The following is a 17,052-nucleotide window of genomic DNA, read 5'->3' as shown; positions in this document are numbered from 1 at the left end:
GGTGATTTTGCCTTATTCCATGTTTCTCATACCCCAGAAGGTCAGTTTGGACTTTCATGGCATTGCCAGGGCAGCAAATGGAAATGTGAAAAACACATAAGACCTCTATGGCCTAGGCTCAGAACTGACACATTTTCATTTCTGCCTCATTTTATTGGGCAAAGCAACTCTGCAGTGAGAGGAACTGTGAAGTCTCATGGCAAAGGGTATGGATACAGGGTTGGTGAAGAATTGGGGCCATTAATACAATTCAGTCACCAAGACACCATCATGCTCTTTAATGAACTTGTTGTGAATTCAGTATCTCTTTTGTGCTCTTACATTTAAACTTGTTTCTTTCCTGAGCATCCTTTGGTCTCTGGTCATCTGCCTTGTTCTCTATTTGCTGTAGTCTCCCAGGAAACTCCTAAGATTTTTTGGTCTCTGATAGTGTTATTTCTTATTTTCTAGTACTATGATGGATGTATTCTTTAAAAAATATATTTTCTGACATTTTAAGGGATTGGAGCAAGAAGGGAAGTAGATTTGTGTGCTCCTTTTGTTATTCTGGTTCCATCTCCTCTGCTGTCATTTTCAATTTTCAGTTAATATCTATCTTCTTAGGGGATTCCAAATATAACAGGCTTGTTGCACCTGAAGCATTAAACACAACTGGCATTTTGGTATTTCAACAGTCACAGTATCATGCTGATGCCACAGAAAGTGAGAAGGTTGAAAATCACTCTTTTCTCAGGTGAGGGATTTAATTAAGCAGCAAGGATAAAAGTCAATGTAGAAAAGTCCTTCTAGCTCCAGCAGATGTTATTTAGCCTAGTAACCTAAGAAACCATGTGTTAAACTACAGTGACTTTGCTGATGGTTCGGTAGAAATTATAAGTAGGGAATCAACGTTGGAAGAGGCGACTTTTCCTAAGGGTGTAAAACAGTGCTGCCTGAATCCAGCTTCTATTTTTATGGTCTAGAGAGTCAGTCTTCACCGTGCCCAGATGTGGACAGTCCCTGAGCCCATGACCTATATTAACTAAACCACACATTAGGATAAGGCACTCATTGGAATACAAGGTATAATTTTATGAGAAAGACCAGACATCCTGACATCCTGACAGTGTGATAGGGTTTCTGTCTTTTCCTATAAAAGAGCACTGCCAGCATCTAAAATTCCTTGGTGAGTGAGGAGAATTACATTCATCCCTTTATCCTTTGTTGTTTTGTTTACCCACTCATTCAACAAATATTACAGAATGCTGACTCTGAAAGAGTGATTTTACTAGGCACTGGGTATACTTTGGTGAGTAAAGTCCTCACTGGAGCTAATATTCTAGTGAGAATGATAGATAACAAGCAAATGCATAATTAAACTTTTAATAAATATAGAATGTGTATATGTATATAACTAATAAATATATATGAAGGAAATAAACAGGATGCAGTCATAAAGAATAAGAGTGGACCCCTAATGATATTATTTAAATACTCTAATCATCAGGCAGAGACAGCTAATGTCTCTTTTTCACTCTGGGGAGGATCTTACTCTAGGGCGGCACTTGAATCCAAGACAACAACTCTCTAACATTTGGGCAAGCACACATGTGGCTTGTGGGATGTCTACTGCCCTCTTGCCTCTGCCTGGCATTCTTCTCTTCTCTTCCTAGCATTCTTCCCCACTGAGGCTGCTTTAGATCCTTTCCCACACTGGGCTCCAGGCAGTTGATCTGAGTAGGCATGCAAGGTAAAATCACTCTGTGTAATATAAGATTTTAAATTTATTTTTTAAAATATGTCTTGACCAGTTTTGAAACTCTGGCAAGAGATTGGTCAGTTCCCCCTTAAACATCTGATTAAATCAACACCCACACCACTTCCTTTATGAGGCTCGGATGCTCCGGGGCACTATGTACCAGCCCCATCCCTAAATGCCCTGGGGTCAGGTACCAGACAGCTAGAGACAGCCTCTGCACCCTGGAGCCTGTGAAATTATTCAAATTAGCTAACCCACAGGAAGCCTGGGAAACCTCACTAATCCCAGTGCTGACCATACGTAAGCTGCCCCTACAGCTCCAGCTGCTGTTACCCTGACTCCCTGGTCGGCCAGTGTGGCCCTGTGTGGCAGCCCTTTACTCTCAACTGTGAGTTCTCTTCTAACCTGTTCTCAACTTAGTTCTCTTCTCCTACCTGTGGTGTCAGAGTGCCATGTCCTGCCATCAAAGAACTAAGTCAACACTCTGCCTACCTGCTGTACACAGGAAGAGCCTTGCCATTGATCCTGGAGAAATGGAGGCCTAATGCTTAAAATTCTCCTTCCCTTGGTTGGTCCTAGGATGGACACTGCCAGCGCATGACTCTCTGCCCCTAGCTGTTTCATGCCTCTGTGGCTGACCAGGCCCCTTTCCATGAAACAGTTCTTTCTTATTTCACATTATCACACTTCAGGCATGTTAGAAGAAAGTCCTTCTCTGGTCTAACAGCTATTTTCTTTCTTCCAGGTGACTTTATGTTCCTGATCCATTGTATATCGATTTTATAATTTAACTTTATATTTCCAAATCTTGGAGATGAACTCATCAGGTTCCCAAATACTGAAAAAAGCTTACTTTTGCTTAATCCAATCAATCAGAGCATCCTAAGTTCAGGTAAAAATTCTGCTGTATTGTAACCCAGAATTTTATACATTGATAAAAAGTACAAGGCTCTTCAGACACAACACAAGCATGAGTCTCCTACTTGGAGCAGATAGATCAGAACACTGCAGCTGGCCTTTTCTTTTTGTTTGTTCAGTAAAATTGGTCTTAAACCCAGAGGAAAATTTTCAGGTTGGTTATGTCATGATTCATGGAACATCTTGAAATGATGAGGGGAACTGTGGGTTATCAATAGGAGTAGGAATAAAATAACAAAGCTAACTACAAAATCATGGCTTCGTGGTGAGGAGGACAGAGTTGTGTGTGTGTGTGTGTGTGTGTGTGTGTGTGTGTTTATGTGTATGTGCATGTGAGCCTGATGGTTGCTATCTGGGGTCACTTCCAGCAGTCCCCTGCCTCCCTCATTTCTCGATTTTCCACTTGGACACAGAACCCATCTCGCCCTCAACCAAGTAAACTGGTTTCAGGGACTCAGAGGGCACAGTGTACATGGAGCGTATGAATGATGCAAGCGAGCCTGGCCATCTACAGGGAACTCTTCTGCAAGGTGTTATGAAGATGGTTGAGTCTTTCATGGGTGGGAGCTCCTGGAGGGTGGATTGTGAGCTGTCCTGAGGCCCCCCAACCAGCCTCTCTCCAGTCCCCACACAGAGCACAGATTCCTAGGGGTGGAGATAACTGACACCCTTCCAATGGTCACTGCTTCTGAGAAATACCTTCTCCACTGTCTGAGACCTCAGCTCGGCCCTCCTATGGGAAGCCCATGGACAAGGCAGTATGCTCTGGGCCTTCTTTGCTTTCATAATGTTTTGGATGTACTGAATATTTTGGACAACAAAGGAAATTTGTCTTTCTTTATCCCTCCATCTTTGTCTATTGAGCCGAAGGAAATTATATGGCATTCAAGTATTTTTTGAATGCTTAGGACACGTTAGGTCTTGGGTGCGCACTCAGGGTACAAAGATGAAAGGATTATTCTATGCATCAGTTTTCTTATCTGTCAGGTGAAGATAATAATCGTACCTACCTCAATTTTTTTGAGGATTAAATGAATTAATACTTGTGAAGCACGTTTAGATAAGCCCACAAGAGATGGTGACTATTATGGTTGTTAAGACATAGTTATTGCCATCAAGATGTTGGTGATCTCAAAGGGAAAGACATGTAAACTGGTAACTTATAGTGCCATTGCTAACTGAGAAGAAATATGCTCGAGGGGCACAAACATGTGTGGAATTGACCCCAAACAAAAACTGCAAACATACATGCCTCTTTGAGACTCAGCTACCTCAATTATATTTACATAATTACAAACTATGCATTATATCTATATTCGTATATCCATCTCTATACAGTGAACTATATTTACTTGGCAAAATTGCTATGTGAATTAAATGAGAATGCATATGCGGAAGTCTTCAGCACTGTGGCTGATATACAATAAAGGCTTAAAAATTCTAATATCCTCCTAAAAATGCAATTTTTCACTGGGAAATGAGATTTAGTAATCAGTACTTTTAAATGAGTGTCTCCTTAGGTTCTGGCAGGGACAGTTCCTTAATGTGATAGCCTTTGACCTCTTAAGTGGCTTCTGACACTGAAGTTTGATGTGATTCAGAGTTTTGGAAAAGTGTTTCCCTCTCTTTATGCCCCCAGCCCTCATCTCTTTTGCATCTTGACTCCAGGTAGTGACCACAAAGGTGTGGCAGGGCCCGGGGTGGAGTGAGGATTCTACCACGCAGGTGGCTGATTGCAGGGGAGATGATGGAAGGGTTGAGGGGCTCCCACACAGCCTGGAGGGGACTGCAATGTTCACTGAATGAAGTGGGCGTGACCAGTAGCATTTTCACACAAGTAAGAAGGTCAAGAGAGACTTTACCACTTATAGGCAGGGTTTGATTCCACCACTAACTCCACTAGATCCAGCTGCCTCTTGTACCACCCAAACTTTGTGAAAACTCCTTGGAATTGCCCATGTTACTCTGCAACTATTTGAGGATTTAAAAAATTTCTTAACACTTTCCCATTCATTAGGCAAAAAGAACCCTAAATCAAGCTTACATCAACCATGGTCACTGGGCCCAAACAGATCTCCTGGAGAAACCAAGACAAGGGGAATAAAAAAGGGGCCCACCAAACTGCTCCATTAATTTTAGATCTACTGCTTAATTTTTCACTAGACCCATTTCTCAATTTCTATAATCCTGGTCCGGAGCCTTTTATAGTCTCAGCACATGGATTGGTAACAAGGAACTCCTGAACTCTGTAGTTTGATTTTGTCTTAAGCCTGGCGTCCATAAGACTGCCTGCACCTTCTCAAGTCCAGAGACCAGCTCAGAGAAAAAGCATTCAGCTAAAGGGCCATTTGGATGGGATGCGGTAAATGTTCCTGAACTGTCATGGATCATGCTCTCCAGAACCTAATTGAAAAAGGCATTTGAGTGAGAGGGAGGCTCCTAAACACATTAGTGACATTCAGGAAGATCTGGGTTTCTTGACATAGTGCAGCATCAGAGCATAATATGCATCAGAGACTTTCCTCAAATAGCCTTAATTGCATTTTGATGTCCTGGTGACTGTGAAGATTATTTTTAAATCAAATTGGTACATAAGAATTACGTTTAGTTTTAATTAAGTTGATGCATTTGCCAAGCAGTAATGTACTTAGAGAATGGAAACGAGACACCAAGGGAGTCTTATTTTGTCTTACCCTGTCTCAAGGGCTCTCCTTTTCTTATCTTATGGAGGGTTTATAAAACCTTACAGAGTGAAGCACATTACCAAATAAAAAGCCCCAATGCAGACCAGTGTACTGAGCATCGGCTGAGGGTCAGGAAACCTGCATTTTGGGTTGGTCACTGGCACACTACGCATCTTTGGAGAAGTCTGATAGGTCACAGTTGCTCTCAAATCTGGCAGGTAATCAGAATCCAGAGAAATACTTAACCATACAGATTTCCAAGTGGGATGTGACTCTCTAGATCTGGGTGCAGCCCAGGAGTCCCTATTTTAATAACATTCTCCAGGAGATTCTTAAGGATTGGAACATGTGGTTTAACCATCCTAACCATAATTTTCTCTGTAAGATACTACTTGTTTGAATAACCCCACAGATTTGTGAAAAGAATGCAAGGGGCTGTCAGGGACAATTTGGAAGACTTTGAAATGGGCAAAACCGATGACTGATCTGGTGTCCTGTGTGGTATGCCTTTCTGGGTCACCTCCCCCTTTCAATGTCTTTGAGCTATTGTACATCTCTGCAATAATGCAAATGATCCTTATCTATAGAAATGCAAGTGAATTGTGTCTGGCAGAATGTAGTCAATTACTACCCTGTGAATACTGACCCGTTTTGCATCTATTTGTAAATTCACATCAGCACTCTTAATTGCCTATATATGGGTGCTGTGTGAATTCTCCTTTGTACTGGTTCTCTCATTCATTAATGATTCAAATTAAATTTCTGACATGTGCTCATTTTATAATTGTATAACAGCTGTGATTTTATCTTAATTTTTAAAAATTATCCTTGACTCAAGTGACCTTGAGTCACTTGAAAAGGAGTGACTTTTCATGAACCCACTCTATAGATCACAAGCTTCCTGTTCTTTTGAACCAGACTTAATAATCCAAATAGATTTATAAGGAGTGATGTGTGTGGCCAAAATGGGAGAAATTAATGCATTATCTGAATCTGCTGATTAATATAAATTGTCAACCTTATCAGAGAGAAAACCTACCACAGTCAATGTAGGATGGAAAGTTTAGGGTGGGAGAAAGACAAGTGGACTGAGAGTCAGCCTCCCTGTGTAACTGCTCTGAGCCTCCACTTTCTACTTCTGAGTTCTTGGACTTGGTTCTCCCTCCCTCCCCTCAAAAGGGTAAAGGACCATAAACTGTCTCATTGGAATATGAACTAAACAGCTAGGTGTCCATTTGCTATGCTTGGACACCTAGTCCATTCGCTAGACTGGGAGGAAGGTAAGAATCTAAATATGTTTCTGCGATGAATTTCCACTTCTTTTGTAATGGGGTTTGCAACTGGCTCGCATTTGGCACCTCTTAAAATAATTCTCTTGTTCTATAGTTTAACTTATTCTACTGTTATCCTGGAAAGAGAGAATAGAATGACTGCTCACTATCTAAGCCGCACAGGCACCCATGTCCCCTCTATCTGGAAGCCTTGGCTAGGCTGTGATGCCACCTCCTTGAAAAGCCTTCCCTGGCTTCCCAAGGCTGCTTCAATGCCTTCTTCTTCTTCTTCTTCTTTTTTTAAGATTAAATGAAATGATGTATTGTAAAGAACTTGATACATAGTAGATGCTCCCTAAATATTAGTTTCCTTCCTCTCTTCCTTTTAGGTTTTAGGTCACAATCCTATTCTGCAGTGGGATGATGTGGTCGGAAGCACTGATTCTTCCTTGGTGACGCTTCAATGCCTTCCTGAGGTGCAGTAGCAGCAGCCTGGACTGCATCCCCGCCCACAAGACCTCACACTGGAGGTACTTTCTTGTCTAGGGCTCTCAGCCTTATGGCCACTGGAGCTCTTTGAGGACAGGGCCTGCGAACTGTTCCCCCTGCAGAGAGTACATGCTCATTCACCACGTGATGAGTGGTGGGTAGATGAAACAAATCCTGGAACAGCCATACAAGGGTTAAAATCCCTTTTAACCTGATTGTAAGTGGTGCTTTCAATAAATCAGGAAGAGGTGAATTCAGGCCATCCCATCTCCAGAGGTTCTTGTGAATATTAGTTAATGAGACAACGGCTTGCTTGGCTTTGTTCAGACTCACCCATGGAAAAATCCAGGACTCACTGCTTCCAAGAAAGAATCTGGCAATTCAAGACTCTAAATCAGGAATCTAACTTGGAGTTACAAAAGAAGATATGTTTTTCTTTTAAGGCCCCCAAATTTAGGTGTTCTGACACACACACACATGGAGTGGCAATTAATTTGTATCTCCCTTAAAATTTAATAATATTCGAACAGCAGTCTCCTCATTCCCTCTCTTGGCCCATAAGAATTCTTTTCCTCTCTTTTTTTCCCCCTTATGAAACATGGCCATTATCATATAAATCTTTCTGGGGACAAATAATAAAAATGAAAATGATTTAGATGTGGAAAACCAAAATGGATTCTTTGGAATGGGTATGGTCACTAAAATATGTATTTGAACCTTAGAGTCTTTTATTTATTCTTGATCTTTTATTTCAGAGTCACTACTGTGTTTTAGGGGTTTGTGCTTATTCAAAGTTTTTTACATCTGTTGATTATTTAAATGGTATGTCAACTTGGCAAAGCCACTGAAGTTATTCTTACTGATTTTAAAAAGATGCATTGGTGTGAATAATAACTGATATCTCCGTGAATGTTTTGCAGACTTCTGAACCCAGAAGCAGTGAGGGTAATGAGGCTGGTTACAGTGTAAATGTGGAGGGCAGGATTTACTTTCATCAAAAGGCTAAGCATGGGTTATCAAGCTTTTGCTAATATGTGTGTGTAAAAATGCAGGTGTATTTGAGTGTGCGTATGTATGTGTGTGAGTGTGTGACTGTGTGTGAGTTTGTGTGCATCTGTGAGTGTGTGGGAGTGTATGTGCATATGTGATGTGTCACACACATACACACTTGGCCAGAATGACTGACACAGGACCTTTGTGAAGGCAGTGTAGCATGATAATGAAGCCAGTCCTGATTATAATGGGGTTCTCCAGTTTGTATTTCAACTAGCATTTTAAAAAGCTTTGCTCATGAATTAAGCTGGCATTCCATAAAGTGTAATTTTCAGGACTCCTCAACAACTTGATAGTAAGAGTTTTTGGTGGAAATTGTCTAAGACCCTTAATGACAGAAAGTTATCTACTATACATGCTCATTACACTTAGACAGAGGAACCCGGGTGCCTCTTTAACGTTATGAGACCTCAAATCATCAGCAACGCTCTGGAGAGCCCTGCATGATGGCATCACAACTTGTGTATCAGTGGTGAAATTCCATACCTAGAGCATGTCATGTCAGCAACCACAAAACCTACTCAGAAGATGAGGGACAGGGTGTCACAGCATCCTTATCACCAGACCAATTAGATAAAGTCTCCTTGGATGTGCTCAAAGGCGAGACAGAGACTTAAACTGTGTTTTCTCTACTATATATCTTTAGGGTAATTGATCAGAAGACCAGGAAATAAAACATATTGTGAAAAGATGCAAATTATGAAGAGAAGGTATCTAAAATATATTGTGTGGGCTTCCCTGGTGGTGCATTGGTTAAGTAGCCGCCTGCCAGTGCAGGGGACACAGGTTCGAGCCCTGGCCCGGGAGGATCCCCCATGCCACGGAGCAACTAAGCCCGTGCGCCACAACTACTGAGCCTGTGCTCTAAAGCCTGTGAGCCACAACTACTGAAAGCCCGCATGCCACAACTACTGAAGCCTGCGTGCCACAACTACTGAAGCCCGCGTGCCTAGAGCCCATGCTCTGCAACAAGAGAAGCCACCACAATGAGAAGCCCGTGCACCGCAATGAAGAGCAGCCCCCGCTCGCTGCAACTAGAGGAAGCCCATGCGCAGCAACGAAGACCCAACGCAGCCAGGAAAAAAAAAAAAAAAAAAAAAAAAAATATATATATATATATATATATATATACATATTGTGCACCTCACTCTGTCCTGGGCATGAAATCTCACCGTTTTTTTTTGACATTATCTCATTAAATACTCTGTCTCCCTAGGAAGGAGAAAACAGAGACTGCAAGAGATTGAACAGTTTGCTCAAACTGATGTAGCTAGCAGGTGTCAGAGGTGGAAGGCAGCCCCAGGTGTGACTCTTAGACACTGCTCCTTTCTGCCCTATGCCCTTGTTCTCTCCTGCTCTCTGCCCATGACGGTGGGAAGATTATCATGATCTGAAAGCTCCAGAGATTTGGGGAGGTAATAGCAGATGAATTTATGAAGGAAGTTTGCCCTGAAACTGTAGCAAAGCTGACTGTGTGAAGCCTCTGCCTTTAGACAGCGTTTGGAGACCAGTGATGGGACCACAGAAATTCTCAGAGGAGTACCACTGCCCTAAGAATAAGGAGGTAGCACTCTGGGTTCCTCCTCTCTAAGGCTCACTCCTCCATGCCCAAACTGTGTTTGGCTTAGCGGGGCTTCTGTAAGATTGTCTTAAACTCTCGTTTTTTGTGAATACACCTATGGGCTACTTTTGGTCTCTTTTTCTACAGTTTCTTCTGGACAAATCATATTCATCCTGGGCTCAAAACCCATCTCCTCCAGGAAACAGGTCCTGGTTAAACCCTCTGAGCTGGGTTTCCTTCCTCTTTTATAGTTTCCATTATGTTATCATGGACTTTCTTTGCCCACTAATTGTATATGCCAGGCACGACATTGGTTCATTCATTTAATCTCCACAATACTCATTCATTCATTCATGAAATATTTATTAAGCATCTACTATATCTCAAGAACTGTACTACACTCCAGGGTTTGCAAATACAGACTCGTTCTCATGGGCTTTACAAGGGAGATAGAAGTTAACGAAGTAACTCAAGAAATATATAGATACAAGATGAGGTAAGTACTTTGAAGAAAAGCAATATGGTGTCACGAAAGTATGTAACAGAAGATCTCATCACCCAGGTTGTGTGTATCAAGAAAGGCTGCACCAAGGAAGAGAAATCTGAGCTGAGATCTAGTGGGTGCATAACAGTCAACTGGAAGAAGGGGTGTGTGTGTGTGTGTGTGTGTGTGTGTGTGTGTGTGTGTGTGTGTGAGATGGTGGTGGTGGTGCATGGCTAGGAGGCTGAGGGGAGAGGAGCAGCAGACTGCAGGAAGAAAAATTCCTTGGCAGGTGAGAGTGTGGTCCTTTTGGGAACAGAAGATGGAGCAGAGAGGTGAGGGGAACAATGGTGCAAGACAAAGCAGAGAAGTCACCAGGGATGAGACTGTGTGGGTCCCGGAGGTCCCTGTAAGTATTCTGATCTTGACCCAAGGAAGTGGGAGGACATTAGAGAGTTTTAAACAAAGATTTGAGCGTCATGAGCAGATCTAAGGCAGGCACAATGATTATCTCCTTTCACAAGTGTAGAAGCAGAGGCTCAGATGGCTTGTGGAACTTTCTCAGGCTTCATGGGGGTCACACAGCTAAGTGAGTGGCTTGGCGAGGGCTTGAATCCAGGTCAGGTGATGCCCACACTCTTTATTCCTAAACATTCGGTGAATCCATGGCGTATGTCATTCTTTCTCTCTCACTTCTTAAGTCTGAAAAGGAAGCATCTACCTCTGGAGTATGAACAGAACTGACTGGAACCAATATTATTAAGTTCCTACTATGTTATCTTATTTAATCACAGCCATCCTATGAGGGCAGGGCTTATTATCACTATTTTCAAGATGAGAAAACAGAGGTTCAGAAAGTTAGGTAAGGCCCTATTGTCAGAAAATAGAGATGAGAATGGTATTTTGTTAAAAGGATTTTTTCTACTGCATGGTTTAAGGAGAAAAAGATAATTCACAAAGTCCCAGTTCATTCAAGGAATGATACTAAATCCCCGAAGCATTGCCTTACACATTCTAAATCAAGAGCTTGGCTTTTAAAATGGGAACCTACAATCTCTTTGCAAAAAAAAATGAGTATGATTTATCACTCGAATCTTGCAGTCTATGTAACGCAGATATTTCACTTCTGGGAGTGAACAGTCCTGGTTTGCCTCGAAGCAGACTGTAAACATTTGATTCGTGACCAGACAACTTGACTTTTAAAGGCCTGTAACCGACTAACCTAAGCACAAAAACTTACGACCACCGCCAGGCAGCTAGACTTTACTCCTCAGTACCCCAGTAATAGTCTAGATTTCTCTGGAGTTATTTTTTCCATCTGACGACTTCAGAACAATCTTCTAATACAAAACTGTGGGATCTGCATAAAGGGGAGTTGTTAAATTTTAAATTCTAGACACCCAAATGATAATCTCAAGAAGGACCCAGTATACTACTTATTGCAAAGTAAATACAAGTCACCCTTGTTTCATCAGCAGATAGTTAACGTGGACTGTCAGTTGAGGGCAAGGCACCACCTCAGCGATGAATTCTAGGCAGCCTCTGCCTAGCAGAGTTTGCTGTATCTTTGATGGAACAGGGCTTCACCTGACAAATGCCATCTCATCCTGCTGCACCTAAGCCAGGCTGTTTAGGTAATGTTTACAACTCCAGCCAGTGAGTTCAGCATGGTGATTCTTCCTCAAGGATGGAGAACATTCAGATGTACAATAACCTAATTGTCTGAAGGAATCTAAGGAGCTAGGAACCAGGCCTGAACTCTGCCCTGGAAAGGTCCAAGAATCAACTGGAAGCAGACCACAGACGAATAATGAAAACTGACCTTGGGTGTGAGCGGGGGCATTCCCAGACTCCTGCAGGACACCCACATCTGCTACGGAGTCCCGCTGGGTGTTGCACCAGGAGGGGCAGCTGAGCTGCCAGCGTTGATCCCGGTGGCATATGGGCCCCGGGAAACAGGGTCTAAATGGAGGTTTTTGGTAGCTCTCTCCTTTTAAGGGGATTTGGGGAAAGTGGAAGAGAAGGCTGATTTCACTGAGGAGGAACTATATTCAGGCAAAAGCCAGAGGGACCATGCTGGGGAAATGGCACAGACCTGAGATGCGGAAACGTTCAAAGAGCTCCAGGGTGGAAACAAGGTGTTCCAGGGCCATCTTCAGGGATGATCAGTGACTGATAACTTGACCTACATGGCATTTGGACAAGTGGAGTCCACCATAAAAATGGAGGCTATTTCCCTAATATTCTGACATTTAAGTGGTCTTCTGTGCTGATTTCTCTCTCCATGCTCTTCAGAAGAGGAAAGAACCCATCTCTAAGGGCCCATTTGGCTACAAAAGCAGCCCCTTGTATCCTGCTCTAGGACTGGAAAACACCAAAGCCTTCTCCTGAGATTACTTGTGTTTTGGGTCATAAATGGAGGGAAGGAGTGAGTTCTTTTCTTTGAGATAAGCCAGTGAACACGACACTGCAAACATCTTACTACCAGTTCCTGAGTGTTTACCAGGACGGTGCTGTATATTTTGGGAACCTTATTCATTTTACCCTCACAAGTGCCTTAAGGGGAAAAGGTCATTATTATTCATTTATAAGTAAGGAAACCAGAGTAATGAGATGTTCAGACACTGCTTAAGGTCACACAGCAAGTAGGGTGTGAACACAGGACTGACTCCAGTCACACTACCCCTGAAACACGAAGAGACTGTGGTCCAGAGAAGGACCTGACGAGGACCCCGAGGCTAACCTGTCCTCCCGTTTCAGTTACCCTGAAGTGGGATGACTCCTGAAACAGAAGTAGCTCCGGGTAGGAGCCAGGGGGAGCTGCCAGTCTCCAGCAGGGTGAACAAAGAGTTTTAATTTGATTGGTCAATCAGTGTTAATTTGGGCAGTAAGTACATTTTTGGTTCCCTGTTAGACCCCACAGGATGCCAAGTGCATCTGTTGCTCAACCTGAATGAAAACTCCCAGCAGCAGCTCTGGTGACGATGTGCTAACCGCTTTTTAAATTAATTAATTAATTAATTGATTGATTTTATTTATTTATTTTTGGCTGCGTTGGGTCTTTGTTGCTGCGCGCGGGCTTTCTCTAGTTGCAGCGAGTGGGGGCTACTCTCTGTTGTGGTGCACGGGCTTCTCATTGCAGTGGCTTCTCTTGTTGCGGAGCATGGCTATAGGCACATGGGCTTCAGTAGCTGTCGCTCGTGGGCTCTAGAGCGCAGGCTCGGTGGTTGTGGCGCACGGGCTTAGTTGCTCCGTGGCATGTGGGATCTTCCTGGACCAGGGCTTGAACCCGTGTCCCCTGCACTGGCAGGCAGATTCTTAACCACTGCACCACCAGGGAAGCCCTAACTGCGCTTTTTAAAGTGTGGTCCCTGGACCAGCAGCATCAGCACCACTTGCAGACCAGTTAGAAATGCAGATTCTCAAGCCCCACCCCAGACGTGCTGAGTCACAAACTCCCGGGATAAGGTCCAGCAATCTGTGAAAACCAGCCCTGCACACTAACATTTGACAGTAGTTGCTCTAAGACATTTGGAGGTAGCACAGATCGAATTATATTTTTTCACATGGAACGATACTGACTTAAAATTTTTCTTTCATTCTTTGTTTCCTTTAAAAATATTTTTACCTCATTTCCAGATCTTCATTCTCTTGTGGTATAAATTTGTACAAGGCAACATAGGTGTTCATCTGTAATTGGTCTTTGGAAAGAGGTCCCTGAAGGAGAAAATAAAAGAGAAGTGAGAGAAGGAAGGAGGAAGAAATGGAGAGAAGAAAGAAAATAGGAAATGGAGAAGTTAAATGTAATTCCAGTGTATGGATCTTAAGTGCTAAAATACCTAACTGTTATTAAATACTTTGCTCCAAACACAGATTTATTTTTCATTTCCTGGCTGAGTTTGATTTCACCACAAACTATTTGAAAACATTTATGTAGAACTCTTTGTCAGAAATACTGCAATTTTCTTTGAATCAATTTTTTTCTTTGATATAGTTGTTCATGAAAGGTGGGCCCAGGCGAGAGACTATTCTCTCTATAGACAGGAGACATGTGAACAGTAGTAAACAACTTCCATTTCCTAAAATGGACTTTTTTTCAGTTAGCCTACAATTTTGTATCTAGCATATCAAAGGAATCTGGGTATATTCATCCAGAAATTCGTTCACTCATGTTGTGGAAAATTACAGATTTGGGCATTAGACTGATTTAATTTATGTTATGGTATCACCATCTACTGGCTATGAAACTTTGCAGTAATGATGATAAAAGCTACCATTTTTGATGGCTTACTGTGTGCCAGGTATTATGGTACATGGATTAGCATGCTCAAAACTCACAACAGCCCTGTGAGGTCGATTCCACTGTGTCCCCGATTTGTACACTATACAAGAGTCTTACAGGTATTGTGTAAACATTAGCTATTATTATTAACTACATAAATGTTAATCCTATATAAATGTTTATGCTTTATAACATATATAATTTAAAATTATATAATATGTAACAGATATTGTATGTTGTATCATTACATATGTATACACTATATATGTAATATATAATTGTATAATATATTTAAATGTATAATAAATATATGCCATATATAGAAAATATAAACAAAAGTTGTACACAACTACATTCTTTTTATCTGTGATTCACTCTGCTATCCAAAGCTCAAGTATTTTATGAAATATTATTCTATTCTAATTGCATATGTAAATTAACATAAAATGTAATAAATATACACTTATGTACTTTAAAATAGTCATAATATATTACATAATTATATAATTAACACACTGTAGAGCATATATCAACTTGTATGTGACATACATAACAGAAACAAAAGCATACAGTATAATGCTTATCCTTTGTACCCTGGATGCACTGTAGTATTTGTTTTGCTCAATGATGTCTATGCTATGTACCTTATGCTACATTATTCTCTAAAAATGCTGGTCTGGGACCCCCTAAATCAATTTCATGACCCACTTGGGTGGTGACCTACAGAATGATCTAAGGACCCTGTCTAGTCTGTTTTCCAAGACATCCATGAATACCTGGTGGTTTATGTTCTTTGCTTGGTCTCTGAAATCGTCAGTGCCATTTTCAGGATACGTGAACACTGAAAGAGACAAGAAAAAGCAGGGGCTTTCTGAATCCAGTCATCAGGTTTTGGAAACATGCTTGAAAGATGTAGCTTTATTTATTCCCAGCACCATATCTTCGACTTGACCTCTCCCCGCCTTTTCCTCATCCTCAGTGACCCAGCTCTCCTGTCATCTTCCACGTGATGCTCCCCGTCTCCCTTGAGCATCCTGCACCACCCTCTCTGTATGCCCACACCTTCGTACAGGCCTCCAGGCCAGCATGCATCCTCCTGTATTGCTTGGTCTCATTTGGCAGAGTTCTTCTCAGGAGCAGAAACCATGTCATTAATCTTTGTTAAATGTATCAAATCATTTGTTAAGGGGATGGTAGGTGAGGTATGGCCTGATTTAATTGTATTTGAATTCAGTTTTTCAAATATCAGATTCTTTGATCTCTATTCAACATCTTGACTCTAGTTTCTTAATGATTTCTACATTCTATTTGCAGAGTAAAGCTTTAGTTTTAAACTTCAAAATACTTTCTCAATCTCTTACTGTCAATGCACTGGGGCTGCTGTTGAGAAAGAAAATTAAATAGTGGTTTCTCATTTAGTTTATTCTCAGAATACATAATTATCTGCCTTTTGCAGTTAAGCAGCCACTCTGTGGCCTTCGTTGAAGAAAAAGGCTCCTTACAATGGGCAGGAGTTTTCACCGTCCACACACACAGCTGTGGGAGGTCCCTGATGGGTATGGGGGGCTCTGCCTTAGCTAGTTCAATCAGTCACAATTATCTCAGAGACCAACATCATGTATCTTCCTTAAATAAAAATAAAAGGTAGCAAGTGTTTCCGAGTCTATACAATAGGGTTGTAGTGTTGAAATTAATCTACCTTTTAGATGACTTGACATTAAAAAATAACACATTAGGGCTTCCCTGGTGGCGCAGTGGTTGAGAGTCCGCCTGCCAATGCAGGGGGCACGGGTTCGTGCCCCGGTCCGGGAAGGTCCCACATGCCGTGGAGCGGCTAGGCCCGTGAGCCACGGCCGCTGAGCCTGCGCGTCCGGAGCCTGTGCTCCGCAATGGGAGACGCCACAACAGTGAGAGGTCCACGTACCGCAAAAAAACAAACAAACAAACAAAAAACACATTAGTCTTCCCTTTGGTCCTCCTTCAGAGGATCAAGGATACCAGCACAGGAAGAGAAACACACCACGGAAAACTCTGTACCCTCTTTCATTTAGTGCATCGACAATCTCCACTGTCCTTAAAATGGACTCAATAACTGTGATGTAGAAAACACACTTCAGAACAAGAGCCCCTATAAATGTACTGATGCTTAGCAAACATCTGTTGCCCATGGTTTATAGTTCCAGAGCCTGTGGGTACAATTCCATTATCCCTAGGAAGCCAATATGCAGTCACTGGAGGCGCTCTGCTTTGTAGGAAAATGGAAAGTGAAGGGCCTTGTCTGCCTCCATATTTGGCTACACAACTTCCCGGTTTAAAGAGTAGAGACGAGCACACTTTTCTCTGGTTTTAAGTGATTACCTGAAATCTTGGCATAATTTGATTCCATAAGTATAAAACTGGATACATTTAGAGAATACTGAATGTTTGAATGGAAACATGGTAAGAGCATCTTAGAAAATTCTTGATTGATCTAAAAGGGGGACTACATAAGGTACATATGCAATATTCAGTTTGACTGATTTTATAATTTTGTAATTTCACATTATTTTAGCTTTTCATTGACTGTCCATTAGTC

At 41.9% G+C, this 17,052-nt stretch overlaps 1 protein-coding gene across 3 annotated transcripts in view; it reads right to left on the bottom strand.

The window, feature by feature from the left end:
• The window catches only part of STAC (SH3 and cysteine rich domain), a 100,356-nt gene that overhangs the window by 11,840 nt on the left and 71,464 nt on the right, over positions 1-17,052 (bottom strand). For all 3 annotated transcript variants that reach the window (XM_060110105.1, XM_060110104.1, XM_060110103.1), the window contains exons 7-8: positions 15,254-15,318; positions 13,824-13,912 (exon numbers count right to left, since the gene is read on the bottom strand). In XM_060110105.1, the coding sequence (XP_059966088.1) occupies positions 13,824-13,912; positions 15,254-15,318 (154 nt within the window). The remainder of the gene's footprint in view (positions 1-13,823; positions 13,913-15,253; positions 15,319-17,052) is intronic.

This window comes from Mesoplodon densirostris, chromosome 10 (assembly GCF_025265405.1).
Source record: "Mesoplodon densirostris isolate mMesDen1 chromosome 10, mMesDen1 primary haplotype, whole genome shotgun sequence".
Classification (NCBI taxonomy): Eukaryota; Metazoa; Chordata; class Mammalia; order Artiodactyla; family Ziphiidae; genus Mesoplodon; species Mesoplodon densirostris.
The sequence above is the reverse complement of the archived record's forward strand: the minus strand, read 5'-3'. Positions and strand labels throughout refer to the sequence as shown.